The 27,215-nt window shown below is 36.1% G+C and overlaps 2 protein-coding genes across 4 annotated transcripts; one reads left to right on the top strand and one right to left on the bottom strand.

Moving 5' to 3' along the window:
* Window positions 1–714: 714 nt before the first annotated feature.
* On the bottom strand, window positions 715–10,774 carry LOC149773732 (uncharacterized). 3 transcript variants are annotated; one of them, XM_089946235.1, is made up of 3 exons: window positions 10,575–10,774; window positions 5,007–5,203; window positions 715–3,189 (listed from the first exon to the last, which is right to left on the bottom strand). In XM_089946235.1, the coding sequence occupies exons 2-3, from the start codon at window positions 5,170–5,172 to the stop codon at window positions 3,074–3,076; spliced, it is 282 nt and encodes a 93-aa protein (XP_089802361.1). In that variant the 5' UTR covers window positions 5,173–5,203; window positions 10,575–10,774; the 3' UTR covers window positions 715–3,073. The 3 variants fall into 3 exon arrangements, with proteins under 3 accessions (XP_089802361.1, XP_089802360.1, XP_089802362.1); XM_089946234.1 differs by lacking the exon at window positions 10,575–10,774 and adding an exon at window positions 9,808–10,051; XM_089946236.1 differs by lacking the exon at window positions 10,575–10,774 and adding an exon at window positions 6,617–7,284.
* Window positions 10,775–24,973: 14,199 nt separating this feature from the next.
* On the top strand, window positions 24,974–25,848 carry LOC149773731 (uncharacterized). Its single transcript, XM_089946068.1, has one exon. It carries the CDS (start codon window positions 24,974–24,976, stop codon window positions 25,673–25,675), a length of 702 nt encoding a protein of 233 aa, XP_089802194.1. The 3' UTR covers window positions 25,676–25,848.
* Window positions 25,849–27,215: the final 1,367 nt, after the last annotated feature.

Here is a 27,215-nt window from a genome sequence, read left to right as displayed (position 1 = left end):
ATGGTTTTTCTTTGTGCCAACCGACCAACAGAAAACGGTTATATGGACACGTGACCTTTTGAGGAAAAAAAAGTAGAATAACTTTTAAGAGGTTTCTACTATGGAGATATTCAAACTCAGTTTGGCTATCTTTGTTGGGTTTTTTTGGTTATTTTCTTTCTTTCTTTTTTTTTTGCAATACGACTAATTTCAATTTGCAAACAAGATTACTGCGAATTTGCGAGGTTTATAATGTATGTGTAGAGTATTATGGATGAATAGAAACATCATCAAGTGTTTTAATTGACCGTCTCATTAGCACCTTTTAAATTAGAGACTACTTCAAGTTCAGGCTTAAAAGACTTTTTCATTATTACAATGCCAAAAGGGACTGCTTTAGATAATCCACGTGCATAACTAGCATTACAAAATTAAATGCCAAGCAGGTTACAGTTTCATTTACACGTGATGTTTAAGTGGCAATAGCAAGCTAGATGATCTGGAACGGACGGATTACGACTAACAGACTGCTGCATTTGATACACTGGTTCTAAAGCCTGCAGAGTTGTACTTGCAAATGTAGACGAAATCCAAATTACCTCGCCTCCATCCCATCCCCACGCGACGTAATATATATATATATATATATATATATATATATATATATATATATATATATATATATATATATATCAAATCAGACTGGTACACAACCAAACTACGAAATACGGCAAGAACATTCACTTCTTTTATTAAACAGTCAGCAAACGTTTTAAACAACGTCGGTTTCCATATTTACAAAAAAGTAGTACAGATCTAAGAACCAAATACTGACAGTACTCTCTTGACATACTGTAGGACTCTGCACGTGATGAAACATATTAACATTCATTGTCTCGAATCCTGCAATTAATCATCAGCTGTTAATTTTGTTGGATTTCAAACTATTTCTCAGCTCGGCAAACATTACAGAATAAATAACTTTATAAATTCTTGAATAACACGAACCGTACTTAACAAGTCTTTGGCTAGAACAGTAGCCATTATTAATGTCTTCACTTACATTTCCAGTGATTCGAAGACTTAAATAAAACTATTTTTACAACAATTTTTTCTGCACCTTAATTTCGCATATGAACTTGCTCACAAAATAAAAATTCTTAAAAAAACACATTTTTAATGTGCACCAATGATGAGAGAAACCGTATAATTTTTCTTAAAACCACAACCTACAAGTGTAGATCAATGCCGGTTCGAGACACACACATACACACGCACATACAAATGCTGGCAGTTTTTGCACTCAGCTTTTCTGGTCTGAAATGAGGACTATGGGCCCCCAAAATCTAATTCCTACTTCACTTTAGAAATTCTTTGAAATATTTCATAGAAAATACAGGTTCGTTTCATTAGCGAAACAATCATCTCTATTTTGAACATAAAACAGAAAATTATAATTTAAAGGACAGATTTAGTAACAATAAATGTAACAAAACATGCAGGGCCTCCTCCCCCAAGTTTGTGGACTCGTGATTGCACCATGTTAAGGTGGCTACTCTGTGTGTGTGTGCCTAACAAACTTGAGAGAAATGCACACAACCTGGATGCACCAGCAGGTAAGACTCCAAGGTGTTTGTTGTTTGAATCACTCCAAACTGCATAGTCTTTGTAATGTCAGTTCTTGGTTTGTACAACACTTGTAAGCAAGTATATCCAATATAAATGTCATAAATACACTGAGATACACACCATGAACAAGATCTGTCGATGTATGCTGACCAGCAGATTAGCTCTGCTTATAATCAACCCATCAACACCAACTCTAATCTGTCTGTGTAGGATGGTATGGGGAGTGGGTGCAGGCTGTCAGCAAAGAGGTGCGAATGTGATGAATATACAAGCAATCGGGCACAAAGATTTGTAGTGTTATCTACAACCATTTAACTCATTTTTAAGATTGTTAGCCCAGTGCAAGAAAGAAAGACAAATAAACAAAACGATAATTGCTTCTGGCTGCCAGCTTATATTCACAAACCCCCTACACAATAATTAACTGATACAAATCTAAGGGCAGTTTTACATGAAATTATGTATCATTGGACTTATTTCTATAGTGGTCTTATAATAATCATTGACAATTCCTTTGGTAGTGGTCTTATAATAAATCATAATCATTGACAATTCCTTTTATAGTGATCTTATATTAAATTATAATCACTGACAATTTCTTTTTTTAGTGGTCTTATAATAAATTATAATCATTGACAATCCATTTTACAGTGGTCTTAAGATAACTTATAATCAGTGACAATTCCTTTTACAGTGATCTTGTAATAAATTATAATCAGTGACCATTCCTTTTACAGTGGTCTCGTAATAAATTATAATCAGTGACCATTCCTTTTACAGTGGTCTTGTAATAAATTATAATCAGTTACCATTCCTTTTATAGTGGTCTTGTAATAAATTATAATCAGTGACCATTCCTTTTCCTTCACAGTTCTTTTACTATTTCACAACATTTCAAGTCTACCATCAGTTTCTATTCTCAACTGAAGGAAGTCTTGATACCAAAAAGAATTAAAAAGAAATATAAATTCTCATGGCCCTAAACAAGATGAAAAACATTCATTATATCCAGAACACAAAACTGTGTCTCAGTACATCTAAGAAACTAATATAATCTACATGCATTATATCATAACAAATCAATAAAACTGACACAAACTGCAGAATTTCCATTATTTTAATTGCTATCAATATGATAGTTTGTGTTAGGTTAGCATTTTTCTTTACTTTTGTCCAAGTATCCATGGTTACAGAAACATGGCACATAAAGGCAGCTGTTCTCCTTGCTCTGGTTACGGGTTGCTAATCACCTGGCAACTGAAAACGCGAGTCTGGACTCGGATATTTGCCTAAAATTAGCGCATCTTGCTGGCTTGGTAATCTTGGGTGGATGGATCAAACCATTTTTACCAATTAAAGGTAATAAACGTGACAAAAACAATGTCATGAGCTCGAGTCAGGTGCAATAAAATGGTAAAGTCCCATGGACTGTACTGATCTCACCACTGAGAGGATATAAATCTCATCAGCCATTTTTTGTTGCTCTAGCTGGAGTTAAGGTGTTTTTGACATTGTGGTTGAAGTCCACTACTGTTTCACATCTGGCATCAGAGAGCGTCAGCTGTGCAACTTTGGACCTCACTGAAATGAACCAAAACATGCTGATGTGTTAGAAACTTAATGCGTACCTGAAAAGGCAGGTAAAAGGAAAATAATTCTTTAAACAAACAATAAAACAGAGCTGCAACAAATGCTGAATTTTTCCTATTTGAATACTAGTATAATCTATTCGGACTTAGTTAAATTATTCATCAATTTTAATTAAGCCATCCTTTCTTCCTTCTCTAGTTTGATTTCTGATACACCCCCTTCCTCCAAACCACCACCAAAATCCATACTGAAAACCATTGCAATTCAGTTATCTAAATCCAATCAAGCTTTAAATAGCATTTTAGGATCTTGGGAAAATATTTATTGGATGGGAATTCAATCTAAAATTCAAAGAATGAATGACCTAAAACGGGTTATTCCTAATGACGACATAAAATACGCATTGCAAAGAAGGGCAGCAACTCCCAAAGAAATTCTCCAACAAGTGATTATAATGCAAGTCAGAAATATGTGTGGTCAATTTGATTTTATCAAATTTGGATTCATTGATTGATACATAAAGGTACAGCTTAACTTTCTTGCAATAACTTCTCCATTCCAAGTTCTTTATCAACTTGAAAAACTACACACTATATTGTCAAGAGAAAACTGCATGCCAAGGATTTAACATTATGAACACATTGTAAGTGAAGTTTGAATTTCAGGTCACTTTAGAAAGTCTGAAGTCGTTTCCTTGAATACTACTAATTCAACTTTAAACAGATCACATTTAGCCTCCTTTATTTCATATAAAGTTGCCAAGCTCGCAAGGTAAAAGAAATAAATATTCACACACAAATTTTATATTCCAAATTTTCACAAAGGTATGTTTGATTCCAATGGTTGTATATTAGTTTCAGCTCAAACAAATTATGAGGCATACATGTCAGCTGAGGAAAACATTAGATGTACAAAGTAAATCTAGAGTATGATTCAAAATGAATCCATCAATCTAACTAAATTACGGAAATATTCTGAGAGTCCATACTTTATTTTCCTTTTTTCTGATGCCCTTGCATTTCAATGACACTGAAAATAACAAAGTTTATTGGTAATGTAGGTCACCAACACAGTTGCATATAAGTTTTTCAATAAAGTAAAGTGACATCAAACAATGAAACTAACACAGTGAAGTAAGAGAAGAAGAAAAGGAGCAGTCACAATAGAAATATGGCGTAAGATGGAATGGGTGTGACATCAAACAAGTCTAGTATCACATATTAAAACATGATGCAAAAAATATCAGGCATGTAATTATATTAATAAAATCTTAACATATTCACTTGCTCTCTTAACTGAATGCTTATAATACGTATTGTCAAAGAGGAGATAATACAACCGACAATGTAACAAGACAATAGAAAAATGAGTCGGTATTAATCTTTTCATTGACTTTATTCATACAACTGACATGTACACTGATTAAGACAAGTGACCTTAAGCCGTGATTGTGTGTAGCTAAATTACAATGCAATCTGATTCTGGTCATGTTCTGGTTGGAGACCTCTGCTATTACCATAATTGCTAATTTTTTCAGCCAAGCCGATGTAGTCTTACACCTTTGAGTGGGGGAGATTGAGCAGTGTGGCTGAAGAGCATAATGATTTGATTCACTTTCATATTTTTGAAAGCTGCATTTATATTGGCTAAATCGAAGATCACCAAAACATGATATCAATGTGGTCACTGTCAGATCTCCATGTAGGACAGTGGAGACCCAATTTTAATTAAATTAAATTACAGTAAAATGTGTCCTTTTGGTCTCTTTCTCTCTCTCTCTCTCTCTTTCTTTGAGTACCAGCACTAACCTATTGTGTAGAAAGAAGATAAAAAGGTGGTGATCAAGCTGGCCAACACAAAGAGCAGGATGGTGTAGAAAGAGCAGACGACTATGAGCAATAGGCCCTTGGCATCAGAAAAATGGTTATCGCTGCCGTCCACTTCGTGATTAATTCTTTTCGTTGTAGCCACCATTCTGTCTGCTATGTCCTTCAAGTTGATAAAACTAAAAAAGATAAAAGATGGTTATTCTATCAATCATTCAATCAATCACTCTATCTATCTACCTAACTAACTGTATCATCTCTTCCCTTTGATATGCAAATAAAAGTATTTGGACCCAACTGACACAACAGAAGTGGTGACCCTTTTCTTTCAGGACTTTCAAAGGCAAAATAAACATATTTAATGAACAAAACGTTTCACTATTTAAGAGAAGACAGAACTGCAAAGCTAATGGAAAAGGATATAATGTAATCCATTATTCCAACTTAAAAAAACAAAAAAAGCAACTTGTGTGTTTTGTGTTACTCCTACCTAAATGAAATGTAAAATTGTAGAATGAAAGCAAATTCACCAGAGTAACATTGACACGCAAATCACAACACTTGTCAGGGATGTTGATAAAAATACAAATATCCAAACTGAAACTATTCGATAACAATCATTAAGCTAAATAGAAAAAACTCAAATCCACCAAGACCACCAAACAAATATATGGAGGGGAAAAAAATTATTCCAGCAAGGAAATGAGAAAGAACAGAACCGAAATTTACACGCACGTCAAAAATATAAAACGAACGGTTATTTCATCAAACTGTGTATGTACACTCGTATCACAAATGTAACACACGTGGTTTGTTTTTATAATACTGCGTGAAATAGAAACAACCTCGCAGTATTGTGCTGCATACAATAAGGTCTTTTTCTGTGCTTAAAAATAGTTAATTATAACTAGAATAACTATGAACAAGTCTCTTAATATGTTAATACTCCTACTACATAACCGTTCAGTTTGTAAGAATGCCGATTATTCCTAAACAACCAGCATTTATAGTAAATGATCTATTATTAATATATGATTTACTAATGTACACTTACATGACTTACACATAGTAGTTGTCTACAATCATATAACGTATGGCAGTACAATCGTAAAGAAAACGTACACTTCTTCTTCAGGCACATTCAGCCACTGACTAGACCAACAAGTCGGTCTCCGCTTTTTTTTAATAGGAAATTTGTTACCCGAATTTGCCCGGTATGATGACTAAACCAGTAAATTAAATAGGTAATTTAATTCTATAGTAAAACCCAAATTCTTATTAAATTAGTAGCATTGTCCCCAAGATTTACTCTAAACAGGCTTCCCTACTATGTAATCAAGGAGATCAGCTCTTGTACTGCATCCTTATAATTGTTATAGGCACAAGAAATTTATTTTTTTTTCTGATATTTTAACTAAGAAATCTTGACCAGCATGGCATGCTGTAAAAGTCAAACAATTAAATACATCTACGCTTGTTGGAACGGATGGTGCCAATTACATATATAAAACAATACATGTATAAACGAACAAAGAAAATATAAATGCTCAGAATAAAACTATGTAACAAAATTAAATGTACTATCACCATACCTTTTTTATATACCAGAACCAACTTCCACACAAATTCTATCTTCAATTAGTGACAATTCCAGCAGAAGTATCCTTGGAAAGAATTTTAAACGTGAACAAGTGTTCAAAAAATTAACTACAACAACAGTTTCAGTAGCTCGTACGTTAACATTGTGTTGAAGTGTGACAAATTAATGCAATGGCCTTAGACCATATATTGACGCGATTTTTGACCCTAAAGCGGTAGCACAAAGTCCAATAGCCAGTTGCACGTCTGTACTTTGTCCTTGAACAATTTAAACCAGACAGGGCTTGAAAGCGGATAGTTACATCAACCCATCCTGTTAGTCGTTCACTACAATCGAAAAATTGCTCATGTTACCATATGACGCAATGTTACGTACGGGCATGATGAAAAAGTACTCGCGGGAGAACAAAACACAATAGGAACTGAGCATTTAATTTACTGCCGAGATGAGCAGTCCCTGGTGGAGAACAAAAACACATTATTAACTGAGCATTCAATTTACCTTGACCAACAAGCAGATCTCCGCTTTTTTGCTGACACTGCAGGTAGGATTTGTGACACTAGTGTACATACAGTTTCATGAAATAACCTCGTGGTTAAATTTACTGACATGACGAACAGTCCCGGGGAGGGGGGAGAGAACAAAATATATTAGTAACTGTGCATTTAATTTTCGCGGGGCCGAATGCTGGAATTTTCTTGTAACCAATCGCACAGCACGAACTCCACCCACATTCAAGCTTCATTTTGGGGCTACCTCCCAATTATAAATAACATTTGATGCGAATGTTTGGCTCCCACTTGTGCCCCCCCCCCCCCGCCCGCTTTTAGTTCAGTTGCGGCCTGAGGGGGGGGGGCAGCAGTGTTGGTTGCCACGTCACTACTGCTAACACTTTGTACAGTCGTATTTTTCTGCCTTTAAACTATTTTATAACAATTACATTTTGAGTTTTACATGAAATCCAACATGCAATCACAAGCTGCTGGTCTGACCATTCCCATCTTCGCTAGCCAAGGTTCCAGTAAACCTATCTACAGATATCTATCTGTGGATAGGGTTATCGGAACCTTCGCTAATGAAGATGGACCATTCCGAGCTGTCCTTGACCAAGATACTATTCCAGTAAACTTGAAAGAAAGCGATCTAAAAACAGCCACGCACATATGGGATATATATCAATTTCTACTGAGTCGATTACTACTGAGTCGTTGTTCTTGAATTTTTTAAAATAAAACTCTGCAGTTATACCATCTACTCCAGGTGGTTTATTTTTGCTTAATTGTTCGACTGCTTGGTGTATTTCTCTATATGGGTTGTTCACATTGTAGTTTTTGGCATAGTCTTATTTGTGGAAGGTTTAATTTCTTTATATACTCGTGTATGGTTTTGGTGGAGATGTTTTGTGATTTGTATAAGGTGGTGTAGTACTTTTCTATGTGAGTGAGGATTTCCTCTTTGCTTTCCACAAGTTTGAAATGCATACTAGCACACACAATACAGACCACAACAAGTAGACATATTATTATTTGCCCTTTTCGGCTTAAATCCTTATATATTCCAAAATCTTATTCTAGGAATAGATAGAGCATCCAGACTAATATATGATTCGACCAAGATAGCGCCAGTCCTCACAATAACACAAACAAAAACAACAAAACATAAACATAAACTACAATCACGGGACAAAATGACTGGCTAAGTCACTAGGCGTTCTTAACAACCAATGGGAAAGGGATGGAAACCCACCCGTGGTACAAAATGTTACAAGGGGTGGGGAGTACAGACCAAAGCTCCAAGCCAAGGGAAAATGGAAACCAGGCCCAAGACCAACCCAGGGTAAGGGAAGGGAGTACGTAATATTCCCAAAGCTTATGGGATAAAGAAACTAAAACAATATGGTGAGCAAAACAAAGGGCAACACTGCTAAATTCATATACTCTTTATATTATTATTTAGCTAAAACAAATAAACATCAAACACTATGGGTTGACAGGGAAACACATATAAGACACACATATTTAGAAAAACAGGATGTCACTTCTAAGTCCTAAATAGCAAGACATGCCGTGAAAGGGCTAAGAGGTGTCAACAAATAAAGCAGAAGCTGTACATTTTATGAAAACATCGCTTACAACAGTGGTTCTCAGTCCCGGGGTCGTGAACCAACTCAGGGTCGCGATAACGTTCTAGAGGGTCGCCAGAATGTTTTTAAACGGGGTATTAAAGGCTCAGAAAACATCATTTTTTAAGGTCTCGGTCTAAAAAGATTGGGAATCACCGGCTTATAGTGTAGGCATATATAGAAAATATAGCTTTCGATATCAAATCACTTACAGAAATTACTAGATACAATTGACTCGTCAGAATCTCAATCCAGAAATAATGTCCTAAGGTATTATTTACAGTTGTCATGGAGGTTCTTTTGTTACTGAAAAAGCGGTTCTTACGGTGAAAGCCCGTCTTTTTCGGACTAATGTCTCCAACTCGGAACCAAAACTCTTTGGGTTAGCGATCATTTACAACGTTGCAAATGACAAATACTCCGGCAATATTTGATACAAAATTGTTTATGTGATATAAACAAATCTTTGATTGGAAAGAAAGCCTTAAATCTGGGACACGCACAAGGAAGACGACACAGTCTTTCACCTCTTTTTGAAATCTTGTCAAAAGAAACCAGTTCTGGTTGAGACAGGGATGGTAGAGATCATTATAGCAGGCACATCTATATATAAAGGTAATTAACTCTAGTTTCCTCTGCACGATAGATAATAAACTCTTAAATGTGTCGTTAAAACAATCGCCCCAAACGCCAAAACCTTTAAAATTGTAATATTCGTTACACAACGAATACCACTATCGACATATCTCATGATTTCACCGAGAACATTTATTGTTGATGATACTGAAAAAAAAAACTCATTTCACTGTCTGGTATCACAATATAAAACTTGTTGTTCTCGATGAAAAATCATGTAATTTACGTGAGATTAAACTAAGCTTCAAAGACAAATTTTGTAGAGCAATTGAAGTTTATCTCGTTTGCTATGGATACACAACTACCTTAAATTCTGTCAAGAAGCAACTAACCTTAAACCGATATAAAGTTATCATGATATGTTGAAATTAAAGTATGGTTTCATCATATTGGACAATCTATATAGACAGTGACAATCGGATTACCTGAGATCTGATTTCATCAGACTTGACAAAACCGACCGTAGTACAAGCGTCCCATGCACTCATATAATCTGTTCAAGGTTAGCCATCTACTAAATGAGAACGAACATTACTCACGGGGGTTCGTATTGCAGCCTGCAATTTAACTACCAGTCGTACATATAGCATACAATACTAATATACGTATGACTGATAGATAAATTGTAAACAGTGATACGAGCTCCGTTGCAGTACTCAAGTCGGAAGATTATAAATCCAGGCCACATTAATAAATATCAACTATTTCCTCTTGTGACGAAGCTTTTTTTCCACAATCATATACCCTCCCTTTGAAAAAAAACTAAAAACGAACAAAGAATGATATCACAAAAGGCGTCAAATTTCTAATCGTCTAAACCAATTATCCAAGCAGTGGCATTTGTTAATATTTTCCCTCATGTAAAGGACATAAATGGCTTTTTGAACCCCACACACCCTCCCACTCCCCATAAAAATGTGAATCACCCACTGGCAAGAGACCAACCTTTAATTATTTAAATTGAGAGGAACTGAACCGGAGAGGGGGTCTGCCCCCACGTAGCTTAAACAATGTCTTGATTAACAGAATACTATCTCGAGGAAAAGAAAATCTTGGTTAGAACACGTGTTGTGTGTTTTGTTACGCTGGACCCTAATGGACAAGGACCGAATCAATATGTATTTAGTACACATAAATTAGTGAGATTATTGATAATTTAAAAAAAAAATAATGAAGCGGACATAGCACTTACCAAAATGCACAGAACGCCTAAATTTCCACCGGTCTTTGATATGTTCAAGTTTGATGCGACTTCCTTGCATGCAAATTGTGGTCACAATCGGTCTAAAGCTTACACTAAATACATAAACGCGCTCGATGTCAGTGCTCTCTGGGATATGTTTTGATGCAAGCCCACTCCGTACACGCGTGATCGCTAAGCTGTGGTACGTGCACAATAACACGGAAAACCCCTTGCTTGTCTAAGAATATCCCACGTCTAGCGCATGCGAGCTAAGCGTGATCATGACCTCTCTGCAGACGTCGTCGAGATGAGAATAACGATTTGTGTAGGTAGTGCCAATTTCCGTTATTAATCCTGACCCGCTAACAGTGAACTTGTGCACGTCATATTTGTTTTTACTTCTTTCGGTTTGAATGAATGTACAAGAAAACTGAGATACAAGTGAATCCATCCAATACGTGCCGAAAATAACCAAAGCTTGTACGTGCTTTTGTGCATTTAACAGTATAGAAATGTATTTCCAGTTTTGTTTTACTTAAAACATACAACAACCAAATAAAGGAGAAAGTTTATCCAATGTCGCATATATTAAATTTCTGCTTGTAAAAACACTCTTCTCTCCATTTCTAGTCAGCACCATCAGCAGTCACACACGCACACACATACATATATATCGAGAAAAAAAATTATATTTAAAAATTAACAATTGTTGTTCGGCCCGGGCCCCGGGGATATATCCCCGGTTGCGGTCCCTCTTGTCAGCCCTGTAACGAAAATAACCATTGATATAAATCAAAATCTAGTTAATGTTATATTTACATGTTTTCACCAGAAGACTTTGTCACATGGTTACGCAACTCTCGCAAAATACATGTTATGACATCAGAGGTCCAATATTCAGGAGATATCAACAATAAAACCCTTTCGTATGTTGTTGTACAAAAAATAGAAAATAGTCAATGAAAGTCGCATACTATTTGTAATAGAACAGAAGGACATACAATTCTCAATTTATTTATTCGGAGAATAACGGCCAGAAATATGTCGCTGTCGCTCCAAATTGGAGAAAAATTCATGAAGAATAGAGCTCGTGTCAATGATGTTTTCGTTGTATCATGTGACTGCCGCCTTGACAGGTGCGCTCAGTACAAATAGCGATTACCAGGTCAACTTTCATCATCACTGTAGTTTGGTCTTGTCGCAGATTAAAGACATAATGATTATGATGCTCAACATATTTAAAACAAATTGCTATCGATTTCCTGGAGGTATGACTTTACAACGATGTTTTTATTTTTTATACCCAATGGGAAACGGGTACCCTAAGCTGGAACCGTGGCGGCGAATTTCAACTTTTCAATAGTCACTTGACTCTGACCCTACGCTCCAAAATAAATTACCAAATATCGAAAATGGGGTGGGAAGGGTCAGAGGAAACTCGGACTATATGACGCCTAGTTCTGAGTGAAAATGGTTCCGCATGGGCATTCAGTATGAACACCAAAGCGGGCATCTTCGGACTCTGGTTATCTCTACCCCTCTTGAATGGATGGTCATACAAACATAATGTTTTTTCTTGCAGAAATAGTATTATGTCTAGTTGACCCTAAATGAAAATTCAATATGACCGCCACGTCGTCCATGATGAAAATATTATGACCGTAACTCGTTCTGAACGGAAAGTCATATTGGTATGGGTTTATCACCAGAAGATTTCTTATTGTGTTTTGTAGTCCTACATGAAAATTGTACCTTCCGGACATCTAAGATGACCACTACAACGGCCATGATTGACAATCCTGATACCGCTACTCCACCTGAATAGATGGTCATGTAACGAGAAGGTTTCACGGAAATACTTCTTTTAATGTTTATTTGGTTCTGAATGAAAATGGTGACATCCAATATGGCCTCCACAGCAGCCATCTTTAAAACTGTATTGTTACTATTCCTCACGGAACGTTTTCAACAAAAGTCTCCTAATTCTGTTTCTTTTATCCTGAGTGACACCGAGGCTGAGTTTGCATCCAGTACGTCTGCCACAGTCTTTAATTTGAAAATCTTATTGTTAAAGAATATCAGAGATGATTTAAACACTGAGCCGTTAATAAAGAAATGGGCTTATCGGGAATTCCTGGAAATTCTGTACCTCATTATAAATTTGCATCAACGTATTATAATGGATAATTTTATATATCAGAGTAAGAATAGTAACCTCCAGGTATTTATTTTCAAATTATTTTCATCTCCCCCTCCCAGGCCGCCCCCCCCCCCCCAATTTTTTAAAATAATAATCAGTCTCTGACGTTTCATTTCCTTATTACTGAATAAAATAAGAGACGGCTGAAATAATTACGATAATAATAACAAATGAATATTGCACAAACCGATTTTAAGACCGGATTGTTGTAACATTAAGAATATTTCTCCCTGCTTCAAACTTTGGCCATAAAGGACAAAACACATGGCGATGAGAGAATTACTACATATACATAAAAGACACAAGGTACTAATCATATGGATAAATGGGAACCAGCCTGGAATTGGGAGAACATAAAATAGAGTATATATGGGTTTGGCTGGACAGGATTGGGTAATAATGTAACTTTTTTTTTTTCGGAAAAAGGATCTTTTGAGAGCTTATCCGAGTTGTAACTGGAAAAAAATAGAGACATTGTTTTATTAATGGAATTTCAGTCATGCAACAGTCTTGAGTTTTGAACACACATTACTGAAATAAGCACCTGCCTCTTTGGTGCGGAATTGAAAGCGTATGTTTCAAACACACGTAGGTCTAGAAAATGCCGCGGCTCATATAGTTTTCTCTACACAGTAGCTGGCATCCAGGTTTCATCTATACTGATAAATATAGGTTTATAATGAGCACTCAGAAATTTAAAGATATTGAATTGTTAATATCATAGTGTTTGCATAGGTTTACTATGGGAACTGAATGAGTACAATGAGTCCTAAAGCTACTACCGTTGTGTCGGGTTTTGTTTAGTCTGGGTTCATCTGGTACCGGCTTTAGGGAACGTCCATTAATTATGTCAACAATTTTTAGGCAATTTTTTACCCCCCCCCCCTTCCCCCCTTGTCAACAACTGTCAAACTTTCAGTGACCCCCCAATACAATTTTACCACCCCATCCCCACAAACTAACAATATTTTATACGGCTGGCTTTTATGCTAAAAATAGAATTATGGAAATTAAAAGGTCTACAAATAAATTTTAATACATTTCTTGAAACTTGTTTAACAGATTTCAAATTGACTATAACACCTTGAATTCATGAAAAAATCGAGAGTTTATATTCTAGCTTCTGTCATCTTCCCATAGGGAAGCCAAATGTTCCTCAGTTGTTATAATGGGCATAGTGGCTGATTTTTTGTAAAAAATAACATTGTTGACGTCAATTTATCTTGAACTCCCCCCTCCTCCATGTCAACAATTGTCAAACTTCTTCAAATCCCCTCCCCCCATTTTGTTGACATAAGGAATGGACGACACCTTAGGCGAAAAGAGTGAAAATACGCGAGCTGAGCTGGTGCTGATACTTCTGTGTAATAAAGACTGGAATGACAGATGAGATGACAGAGAGAATCGGGGCCGCAGACAGTATTTATGGGTCCTATGAAAAATTCTCCAATAGGCCGCTATGACTAAACAGACTGACGGCGATGAATCCCCGGGCTGTTTTCGGCCCCCGGAATTTCGTCCTAGCTGTCCTACCCTGTCCGCGGCCAAGGGGAAAAGAAAGAAGAAATACATGTTCATTATCAGTGCCAGATTGAGATGAAGAAGCAGTGGGTACTTACCCCAGGCCCATCAGTCATACCTCGACCTCCCTCCCCCTTTGCTGTGGATAAAATATCCATATACAAGTCTAAAGCGTCGAATAGGTAGCTTATTATAAATGTAATAATTATACACACATAAAGGATTGTGCAAGGGCAGCATTTAGGGTGTATTTGAAGATTTATAAGGAGCCACCACCACCATACCACTACCACCAGGAAGATTTAATCAGCCACCAGTCGTTATACTATTATAAATAAGCAAAGAATATAATATGATTTATAATGTCTTTTATACTTGTTTTATCTTATTTATATGTTCTAGATTTCATTTAAATAAAATTTTATTGATTTTGTTCATTACAATATTACTGTTTTCGTAAAGATATTAGAAGGAGTCCCAAAAACGTGGGTAATAGATCTCCCAAGATCTGTGGAATCTAAACTTTGGTGCAATAATGAATCCAACAGAATCTTGTCAGACTCGAGGTGCAGCTGTTATTAAGGAAAATATTACGTCATTTTTTAAAGTTTTGATTAGCAATATTATTTCTTGTAATTAATTTGCATAAGTCCAAACTTGCATGTGACAAAACGCTAGATAACCCAAAATCTGGACAATGCAAATATTGCGAGCAAAGTTTTGGAATTATAACAAATTAGCAGAACTTGGAAATTAACGATTTCAAAAATGATTTTACTTCATTTAAGCTTGCCATTATTGTTCTGTTCGCTAAAAATTAAAGGTAAAAATTTTAATGAATTTCCAAATTTTGATTCCGGGTCAAAATTATCAAGGAACACACGATTGATGACGCCAGTATTATTATCCCAGTATTATTATCTGGAAACTGGCTTGACTGAGAAGTGTTTATACTTTCTGCACCCTTGGTGTTCTAAACATATATAATGGATACAACCAAGGTTCTGCTATATTGGTGCTGGAAACGGGAACACCAAGACGTTTTGGGTGACAAATAAAAGAAAATATACACTGAACAAGCACGACACTACACTATATCGTAATTTTGCAAGACATAAATACATAACAGTAAACTAAAACGTGGTGACAGAGTACAAAAATCAACACAGTTGATGAACTAACTGCCGGTCAAATTCTTCCGGACACGTCCATGGATAGGCATTTTATTTCAACTGCGTCGGTACTAAGTGATTTACTTTATTCTTTTGCTGTAAAACACTAAACCTAACACATATGTATACGTAACAATTTGTCGATAGATCAATCAGTCGAAAGAGGGAGAATAGTTGTAGTAATTAACACAATAATTCTTTTCGTTCAGTTTCCTTGTTGAGGTTAACATGGTCACAAGAAGAGTATAAATATCATGCCGTAGCTATCACCCGTTGCTTAATTTTGTTCGAGAAAAAAACACAGGGACTAGTATTACTGCTTATAATTTACCTACAAATCATACATCTATTATATAGTCCTGCTGAAAGTTCATTGAGCATAATGGAATACTGTCGTCTCATTTGGTCGACCGAAAATGTTGTAAATTAAAGGGAACTATTCCACTCAGTGTGTTGCACTTGCATATTAAGCGGGCGCGAAGATAGCTATGTCGAGCAAAATGGTCTGGAATTCCATTATGGGCATCTTCGCTAGCCAAGGTAGATATGGTTAACATATCGGAACCTTGGCTTGCGACGATGCCTTAAAGGCATAATAGTATTTCATTCTTTGTTTTGGCATACAAAGTCGAATGCTTGATCTAAATATCAGTACCAAAGTTATTGCGCTGCTTGAAGTGTAACTTGAAATATCAGTTTTGATAATTAAATCGGTGCACGAGAAGAGAAAGAAGTGCCTCCCTTGTATACAGTACATGTATGCTTTGTAGGTAAATTGTAAGCAACGATATGAGCCCCGCGGGAAAAACACGATCATGAGTGAAAACTAATTGCGAAATATTACAGTACCAGCGACATTTATGTACATGTTTCTGAATGTATGGACACGTGTATATTTCACAACGGTGGATGTAGGTGGGTGGGTGATATGACATAATACGTGCTTTAATAATACGTACCGAACCGGTTAAAATTCTGTTGTAACGTAAGCAAAACTTTATCTTAGTTTCACTATAAATTAATTGAAGCAAAAGTACTGTAAGCAAAATATTTCAGCTTAACAAAAGTATATGTTAGTTTGAGCATAATTCATTTTGTTTAAGGTAACATACTTCTATATAATGATAAAACCACACATATGACACACATCCTATGCAACGGAGGCGTGGGGACAGGCTAAAGGGATTATTGTACGTTTGCCAAGTTGCTAAATTTCTTCTTTCTTGGGGGAGGGGGGTCTGCGGAAATGTACTTTTATGGTTTTCTTGCGCAATATGTACATCATTAACCATAATTTTATTTTGCCGTCTTTATGTAAACGAGCTTATTTCATTCATTTCTCCATATATGATTTTCATGCATAATTTATTGTTCACTAATCTAATTTTTATTTTAGGCATAATATTGAAGTCATACATGACTCTGCTAAATTATCAGAAGCGTTAATGAGAAATGTTGCAATTAACTGCATTGCAAATATAAATATAATTTTTACTTTCCGCGTTGATGAAACAACTCTTTGAGTTTACCTTGGAAAACGTTATTCTCTCTTTTAAAAGCCATTTGTATTTGTGTTTGTATTTGTGATAAAGAATTGAGAAAGCGTATCATTGGTCAGTCACCTCAGTAATTACGTTTTCTAATCTGAGCTTACACTACTATGACAGATTTTTAGAAAATGTAACTTTTTGGAATTGTAATTTAAATTTGCATAATCTTAATAAAGATGATGATTGTTAGAAGTTTTATGTTGTGTGATTCAGTATAAATTAATATAGCTCTTAAGTATTACATCATTATTTTATACTGTAATAAAGAGAGGTAGAAAATACATGAGGAAACGATTTACACCAACATTCGCAGCCACTGACGTAAGAAGGCATAATGACTGAAATTAGCTCAAAGTCCAAGTTGTGCAGTGCAGGCAGGTTTTGACGAGACAAACTATTCTTGGAAGCAGAATGCAAAATGGACGGCCCGTCGTGCTTTTTTCCCGAAGCACGAACAGCCATCTGCGCTCCAAGAACACGTAAGCTGACGCTGAGTGCTGTAAGCTACGAACTATTAACGACAAAGCAAATGTCTGTCAGTCTAGGAACCACTATATATATATATATATATATATATATATATATATATATATATATATATATATATATATATATATATATATATATATATATATATATATTCCGGTCTTGACAACCGAGTCTGAATTGCTGCGTTACAGACTTCAGAGTCTGATTTCATTTTCATGGTAAGAAAAATGTAATTAGTCCTAGTTTAGAGATTTCACCCAAGTGACTAATGCACTGAGAAGAAACATATTTAGGAATTATTTTTAAAGAGCCCGTAATATGTTATTATTATACAATATTAATTTTGAAATAGAGCGTGGCTTGGATTGTTTAAATTTATTAAGAATTTGTGTTAATTTATAACATTAAAATTGATTTTTGTAAAAATGGTTTGCTACCAACTTCATACTATAAAATAATTTATTTAGAAACAAAATACCTTTAGAAATACAGAAAGTAATATTTTAGTTTTTAAAACAAATATTCGATAAAATGCTTTATTTGAAAGTGATTTTATTCTTAAGCATTTTTGGATTATTAATAATTTATTCGGTATTTAATTCGAAGACATAGAAATTACAAAATTATGTGAAGTTGGTTAGCTTTAATTAAATATAACATTTCTTATGATATATCTTAAATGTATAAGTTGATTTGTGTGTAATTTTTTTTCTATATGATGTTTAATTTCAATAAAGAATTGCTGCATTACAGACTTAAGAGTCTGACTTCCTTTTTCCAGTTTGAACCCAGTACATCCTCGCTAATACTAGCGATTTATCACCTACATCGCAAGAGGGACACCGCTCGCAAAAAGGAGGCCAATCTTTCTCTCTTTCTTTCTTTCTATCTGAGAAGTGTACCACCAATAAATTGGGCATGACGAAAAGAACTCTGTTAAATAAACTGATCAGAACAATTGGCAAAGGATCATGAACATTCTTTGACAAACATATATAACACATTCATACTGAATAATTATACTAAGATATTATATAATCTGAAACATAATCTTATGTCAAATAATTAGTGAGGTAAAATACATTTAAACGTCAATTTTGTTTCTATCGAACAACATCAATCACAAGTCTGAACGAGAATGCTTGGAAAAAAATCTCTGTTAAACATTATCTTAACACGCAAGGAGTCTCTCTACCGAGCGCATCAAACACCCGCGTGTGTTCTAGCTGGAATTCTCTTGTTTCCCTATTTTCCCAATGACTTCAAGACAACAGACGTTGTCTACTGGAAGATTACATAACGCGCAGAGACTGATTTACATCTAATCAATCAATGACCACAAATACACATTTCACAACTGCCTAGCTTTTCCCTGTTCCACATTTGCATGGCTTCTTCCATTTTCCCATTTGCAAAACTTCTCCACTAAGCGAAAGGCCTAACTTTGATACTTCTGGTTCCATCCCAGAATTAGTCAAAACCACGGTCTCGAACCTCATCACACCAACAACCTACATGTGACCTACCATCACCTGCTTTCCCATACACAGTGAAAGGCATCTCGAATAAAGGACTGACTTCATCCTAAACATTCCATGGTAGAAATCCATACCCACCGGAAACATTTTGTCCTGCTCTGACCCTATCTCAAACCACAGAGTTTTCCGAAACTAATCCATGCCATCATAAAGTGTCGTGAATACGTCATTACGACGACTGTTCCTAGAAACTGGCTCATTACTCGGGTTGAAAAATATTTCCCCAACACCGACTTCCCATTCAAACAAAGAATCACTTAAAACTAAAAAGCTATAAACGGACACGGAAATACAAATGGCACATACCCTAGATTTATTACAATATCTGAAAGTGGTTGATGATGAGATTGACTCAAATAACTGGCAGGTAGAAGCAAAACGGAGCGTTTCTAAGTTCGTGTGATATCGTTATTATTCATTCATAGTTTCACCAGTGCTAACCTATTTCCTGTTGAGAGCACTTTAAATTTAATAACATTTCACCTAGTATAATTTTTTCCCCCAAAACTGCGATCTTTCACTTAAAAATATTGACAGATGAACAGATATCGCTGTTCATCACCAATGTCGTTTTTCTTACAAAGATGTTGTGATGTGGTGGTATATTTTACTATGGCCTCGCCTCGACTGGGAGTCTGTGATTACTTGCTGTAAATGTGAGTAGCGGTAACTGTGTAGTTCCATGTACAGATTAGAAGTATTTTCGCAATTCAGATCCCGTTTTAAAGGTAATAAAGCCGACCAATCGCGGCCTTTACAATCCATTCTTGAATACACAAATCATGTATGTTTTGGACAATTCCAGCTTTTGTAGCTCATGAGTTATAATATCACTAGTCCTGGTAATAAAGATTGATTTTTAATAAGATATCAAAATATTTTTGACACATTGAATCCAATTTCAACCCGTAATATATTGTGTTACATAATTTTATTTTAATGTTTGATGTTTTTCCCCTTCAATTTATAACTGAGATCCAGAATCCAGTCATACGAGGTTTAATGTACACATCGACTGGCTTCAACCCTGTTCTAAATGCAACATAAAAATAGTTGTACCTTTCTGGCTTTGGTTACATGATAAATTCAAGATCGTTTTCACTTAGCTGAGTATTTTGAAACTCTCGGACCTCAAAACCATACAGCAATATAGACAATATTGTATTACGAAAAGGCTCGACATGCAAATCGATAGGGATCTGCAATTTGTGTATTCTTTTAAATATAATATTTTTGTTGCATTCTTCGCTTGTTCAACTTTGTGTTTCGTGGCTTTAAGAACTTTACGGGGTTTTGAGTTTTAAAAAAAATAATATTTCAATTCATCACATGTAGAAATAGTATTTTCTCCAATGTGATGAACTATATGGTTGGGGTGGAGTGCTCCCAATATTTTATTTAAACTATTATAGAAGTCCCATCCAGGCTCTATTTCGTTGGAAGTTAATTGTGTTTGGACGATAACTTGCAGGGAAATTCGTTTCCCCTCTACGCTTATACATTGATATTATATTTACTTCAGGCCTAGAAACTAAGATCGTTCCCGTCTCAAGTGTGAGGTTAAGCAATGAAACAGATCTAGTGTTCATTCTGAATGAAGCATACTTTTTTGTCTTCACTACATTTGCCATTTAAGACAAAAGGATCGTTATTTCTACAGATTCCAGTAAAGAGACTGTCCTCTTTGTTAGTACGTAGAGAAATTGTTTGCACGACAAGAACAAATTGGGATACCGTAGATGAGATATTACAAAAATCGTATTGCATTTCATCAATTTAAACCTCACTTTCGCTAGCCAAGGTGCCAATATGTTAACCCTATCTACACCCTTTCGGATCGATCAAATATTTCACTGCTTCGGGTCTGTGAATTTCATTTGATGCTGCGGCAAGCCACTGGATGTAATCAAAATCATCTTGTTCAAATCTTAACGCTGTTTCTACACGATCGAGAGAAGGGGCGCACACAACTGGAATGGACTCATACATAAGCGATTTTCCACTGTGGGTTTGATTTTGTACAATTACATCCTTTCCCTCAAATTGCTTATCTCTAGTACGTAGTCATACTTTCGATGTTAAATTTAAAAAGTGTCCTTTTGAAGTAAATTGCTTCTACTATTATCAGTCAATGTACAAAGCACCTATGTTACATACTTTTGGTTAGTTGGCATTACAACTTAGGGAGGCAATTATGAAATCCAATAGATGTTGCTGGGAGAATGCACTGAAATATCTGATCGATCCTTTAAGGCGTAGATTAGGTTAACTATCTTACAGATACACCTGGTAAGTTTGTTTTTTATCAAAATATTTTGTTGAAGTAATTGAACACCTTTTTCTCAAACCTATTTTTCTTTATTTAAACTATATCAAAATCTGAAATTTTCAGTCGGTATTGCTTGTGATCCTAATTATTTTTTTAAAGTTCTCATTAATTTATATTTTTCTATAATTATTGTTCTTTATTTGTCCTATTAAACTTTGATTAATAAGTACTAAAAGTTGCGTATTTTTCAACCTATGTACATTTATCCACACTGCGTTTATAACAATAATTGCAAATCTCAGGCATATTTTAAAATGTTGTATAAACGTCACCCACACGTTCCTAAAGTCACTAGAACAATGGCGGTCGTTTTCACCTCGGCGGTCGTAACTATGCACTGAAAATGCCCGGATGTGAAAAAGTGCCCGGATTCCCGACCCAACCTATTGGAACTTTGGCTAGCGAAGCTATTTAAACCTGCTAAGTGCAGCATTCATTTACATTGAATAAATCGTCATTTGTTTACTTATATAATTGTGGTCTCCCTTTACACAACCCAGAGGGCTACGGCTACTTAGGGTTATAACAAAGAGCACCCTTTTCCCATGAATGGCTTGTAAAAGCTGTTTGTATTTTGGCTTCCAGGTACAACATGTCAAGCCACATCAGATCGTTTAGGTGGCGCTATACAGTTTCGCATTTTGCGTTAGGATTTTAAAGAAAAAGAATGTCCCCGGCTTTCCTCACTGGTTATACTGGCTATTTAAAAAAGACCTTGTATATCTTAGGTATAATGCAAAGAACCTTTAATTCCCTTTATTTTGGTGTATGATTGATGGGTGTACTATGGGTTATAGAGTATACAGCTTGGCCTTACTTCAAATGTGCATCTTTCAAAAAAGTGCTAGCTCTACTTGGTCATTTTCACTTCCTGAACTTCAGAGGTAAATTGTATAAAAAAGAGGCGATAACTTTTTTTACATTTTATATATTTGGTAATTCATTCATTGCACTTTCAGAAGCTGGTATTGTCTAGTCTGGCAAAATTCATTTTCCCTATTTTAATAGCTGCTATGTATAGTGTACTTTAGACTAATTCAGACTGATTTTTTAACACAAGGGAGCAGTCATTTTAGTTAGCAGTGTGCTTAAATCATGTAAAATTTCCAAAAGTACAATATCCAAAAGAAATATCATCCACATTACATTAATGTAGCATAGAGGTATGCAAACATTCTCTCCACTGTGCATGTTTTAAATGCGAACTACTTCACCTTACATACGTCACTCTCTCAAAAGTACATATTATCTGGTGAGCGCCACCTTAGCAAGTGATATCATTCGTACAACAGTGGCGTCATTTCCGTAAAGGCCACTTCGGAAACTTCCTTCAGAACTGCAGTGATTGGTTGACAGCTTCACATTAGCATCATGCGTCATGGGGGAAAACAGTACGAAAAAATGTACTTTTCACTGGGATGGGTGATGATAACTATCTGCGGTCCCACAATTACTAGAACTGTGACGCAGTTGTCACCGAAATGTACATAGTTACCTACTTGTCCATGCAATTTATTGCCATTCCTGTATATTTCCATGTTAAATAAGTCAAAGACCAAAATGGGGAACTCTAAGTACCACATGAATGGACTAGTTATAATATTTTATTTTGGACACTAGATATGTGTCATTTAGATTAGTTACATTAAACGTCAGTTTCATTGCAATTATGTTTCTGAATCGTTATGTAAAAATTGCTATGTATGCAGGAACGGCCTTGGCAAACGCAGGGCACGATTGGGATCATTTGGCGGGGCTACCTGGAATTACGCGAGGGGTCCACTGTGCGCACGGCACTTGGAAATAAACTTTTTAAACAAGTGTTATATGATATTGAACTTAAAATGTCTTCCGTTGCTTTAAAATTACTTTCTCTCTAGAGACATATTTTTAAAATTACTAACGCACATGGCGCCTGTGAGCGCGTGGCCCGATTGGGTCAATCGGTCCAGTAGGTGTATGTAGGTGTGTATGGATGGATGATTTAATGGCACATCAGCACCATAATAACCATATGGTGTCCAGTTAGTTAGGTGTCCTCAAAAAGGCTTGTAAACAAAGATAAAGGCGGATAAGAGTAAGATTCTTAAAGATACAAAATTATATTTGTGATACAACCCGCATTATTTAGGTAACTGTGCATACAAAAATGGGAGCGTGATCTTGACATCAGAGTCTCAGTTCAAACTTAGAAGGCTTACTGATATTTTATACCCTGCATCATTTCTTTAGGGCATGTCCAAAACGTAGAACTGCACCCCAAAATTGACAGCCTACCACAGTTTATTACGATTGAAGGTTCCTGTCTTTATCTCTCTTTCACGCATCCCACGGCATAGGAGATTCCTGGTTTTCATTAACTGTAAGTCTATTACCGTGTTCAGTGCACCTCCTTGTGCATTTAGAACAGTCTGAATCTGCAGTCCAAGTCGTTACTTTACAACGTCAGCATATAGTCCTGCACTATTCTATATTTCACTCCAGACCGCCGCTCCAATACTATTACGTAGGGGAAGATTAAATTACAATGGCCTCGAATTCTACTGAGTCTAGCAAACAGCACAAAGAATTAGTTTTCAGATGTAACAAGGAAATGCTTGCTTTTTATTTCTAAAACTTTTGTAACGTCAGATAAAATTGCTGATTTGAGTGATGCAAAATTTAAAATATAACGATTAATAAAGCGTGTGTGTGTGTGAGAGAGAGAGAGAGAGAGAGAACAACCAGATTCAATTTGCTCCCTTACGTGAATATACAATTTGCATTAAATCTCATTATGTACATACAATTTACCGTTGTTAGTAGAGTCTGAATAAATATCGCATCACTGACAACAAGGGCAATAGCAACAAAAACAAGAACAATACAGAAACAAATAATACATTCAGCGCCACCCCAACCCCCATGAACACGCAAAATGAGCGCGAACAAGCTAAATGTTTCCGAGAGTAAGTTTTCTTTACATTTTGAGGGATATAATTATGCCCCCACCTCCCCTCCTCCAAACATTATTTATGGATCCGCCACCGTTGAGCATAATCCTATATCTCTTTTTTTTTCCCTCGAAGTTTTCTACGGTGTTGTTACATTTTTTCCTTTATACTCCGTAGGTCACAAACAAGTGCTGTGGTCAAATTACCACAAAGGTGTTACTCAGTACACACGAGAGTACAAGGGCGAGTTGGGATTGGATGCCAAGCGAGGCAAACCTGTTATGACACGCATGGGATTGTCGTGATGGTTCTAGCCATTGCTAATGTTACTATTAATAGACTATGTAATCCCTCTTACTGTCTCGTCCACTCACCATGGTTCTAGCCATTGCTAATGGTTACTATTAATAGACTATGTAATCCTCATACTGTCACGTCCACTCACAAGGATAACAAGTTGTGAAAGGTAAATCTAAAAATGATGATAACATTGAACCGATTTGTCTAATTTGACATTTATAAATTGTAAAATGTACATCTATATATATGTACTTATAATTCAGCTCACGTAAGCCTAACCAGGGCCGTAGTCTACCGGGAAATAAATGTCTCCAAGGACTGTGAGATCCTTCAAGAAGACCCGAACCAACTGGCCCTCTGGGAAAGAACTTGAGGTATGTCGTTCCATCCAGAAAAATGCAGCATCCCAAGAGTTTACAGGAAAAAATCACCAATCTTGTCCGAATATGCTCTGAAGGGGCACAAGTTAACCAATGAGCAGGCAACAAAATATCTCGGGGTGGAATTATCTAGAGACCTCTCTTGGAAAAGGCACATAGACAAGATAGTGAAAAAAGGGAACAGTAATCTTGGTTTCCTGCGCCGCAACCTCCAAATCAACAATGAAGAAGTAAAAAGTGCGGCATATTTCACTCTGCTTCGACCAGGTCTTGAGTATTGCTCGACTGTGTGGAACCCACATAGTAAAGATCTAACAAATAAGATAGAGATGGTTCAGAGGAGAGCGGCTAGGTTTACCACAAATAAATATCGTAACACTAGCAGTGTCAGTGCAATGCTCAACCATCTCCAGTGGGAATCACTCGAATCCAGGAGAGCCAAGGCCCAGCTAACCATGACGTACAAGATTGCAAACAACCTAGTGGACATACCAGCAGACAAATACCTGACCCTGGCATATAGCCAAACTAGGGCAAACCACAGGAAAGAGTTCCAATTAAAGTCAGCATCGGCAAATTGTTTCAAGTTCAGCTTCTTCCCATGTACAATAGGGACTTGGAACAAATTACCATTAATAATTGCAGAAGCTCCTGACTTGGTATCTCACAAGCAGGAGCTTTCCAAAATCACATTCTAATGAACTAGTCAGCTACAAGTAAGACCTAGTGATTCTCAGGGCTATGCCGGTTGAGGTTCCATATCTCACTGCCGCTACGGTAGCCGGATTGGTCTGAGTATGAAGGGACGAAAACGCACACTGACACACTTTTACTTATTTCTGCCTTTCCTATCATTACTCTTCTGACTGTCCTATCACTTCCATCTTTACTTTATCTTTGACCACGTACCACCCGTTGCTTAATAGTCAAGTGTGACTGTGTCAACGTATTTATAGATAGATAGAGGGCCATCACGGGCCCTGGGGTAAGAAACACTCGGGCCTCTTCTAGCTCTTGTTCAAACAAAAAATGTCTTTTATAAAATTAAAGTGTTGTTCGGCCCGGGCCTCCTTATAGGTCTAGGCCCCGGGGATCTATCCCCGATCGCCCCCTCTCCCTCTTGTCGGCCCTGAGCCTAACAATTTTTTTTTTTAAAATTTAAAATTGCCCTTACTTTTCATATGCTTTCAATTTTAGTGTCATTCAAGGTGTATCAAGAGACTATATACATGCATGCTACAAAGGTAAATGGCATGGCCAATTTATTCACTCTTTCAAATCGCTCATTGTGGTATTTAATAACAAATAAATGCATATAAAAATATAAATTAGAAACAAAATAAATAACGGAGCAGACCTATTCTCAAAAGTTCGTGTTTAATGTAGTATCATCACAAAAAGTAAAATCCAAGCTCAGATAAGTTATATAATGCTGTTAGAAAAAAACTATTAACGACTTATTTTGTCACCTTTTTTTTCCTTTATGACGACTTGAGGTCTCTATATTCACGTCCTTTAATTCGTGCGTGCGATGTTATTCGCTATACGAAATGTAACTTCTTTTAAGAAAATTTCTCAGTTTATAATTAGGACCACGTGTGCCCGTACACTCAACTCTTTTGACTGAAATAACGAACCTTTGACTGCTTGTATCTCTTTCAGTGTTATTTACGATACTTTTTATTACAACTTACTTGGGAAGACTAGTAACCTTTTCACCCGGCTTTAAAGTTAAATAACTATGAGGCGCCGTAGAGGACAAAAGCTGGTTCAATGAGACAGTTGCAATTGAAATTTTGATGTCGTATGTCGAGAAATCCAGTATCACGTGTTGGATCGAATTGCATGCCCTTAAAGTTCTATTTTCGAGATCGAGATTTTAGATTTTATATGTTGAATTATACAGTGGTGGTTTAAAGATCTATTTCCTATTTCGACGTTTCACAGTATATATTTTGAATTACACAGCAGCGGCTGAAATGTCAATATCATATGTCGAGATTCCCTAATTCACGAGTTGTATGTAACTGTGATGAAGGCTGCATTTTAAATGACGAGCATTTAGATTTCACCTGTTCAATTTCACTGCAACGAAAAGCAGCCTCCTTTTAAAAAAAAAGTAACGTGGTCCGTTCACGAGAGCGACCTCTAACGAAGAAATTCATAGTAATTCTCGATCTGTGAATGGTAATTTGTAAACTGTGAATGCATAAAATGTAATGGCGCCTCAAAATTGAA

This window comes from Sinohyriopsis cumingii, unplaced genomic scaffold, assembly GCF_028554795.1.
Source record: "Sinohyriopsis cumingii isolate HCF-2022 unplaced genomic scaffold, ASM2855479v2 utg000622l, whole genome shotgun sequence".
In the NCBI taxonomy this organism is placed as follows: Eukaryota; Metazoa; Mollusca; class Bivalvia; order Unionida; family Unionidae; genus Sinohyriopsis; species Sinohyriopsis cumingii.
The sequence above is the reverse complement of the archived record's forward strand: the minus strand, read 5'-3'. Positions and strand labels throughout refer to the sequence as shown.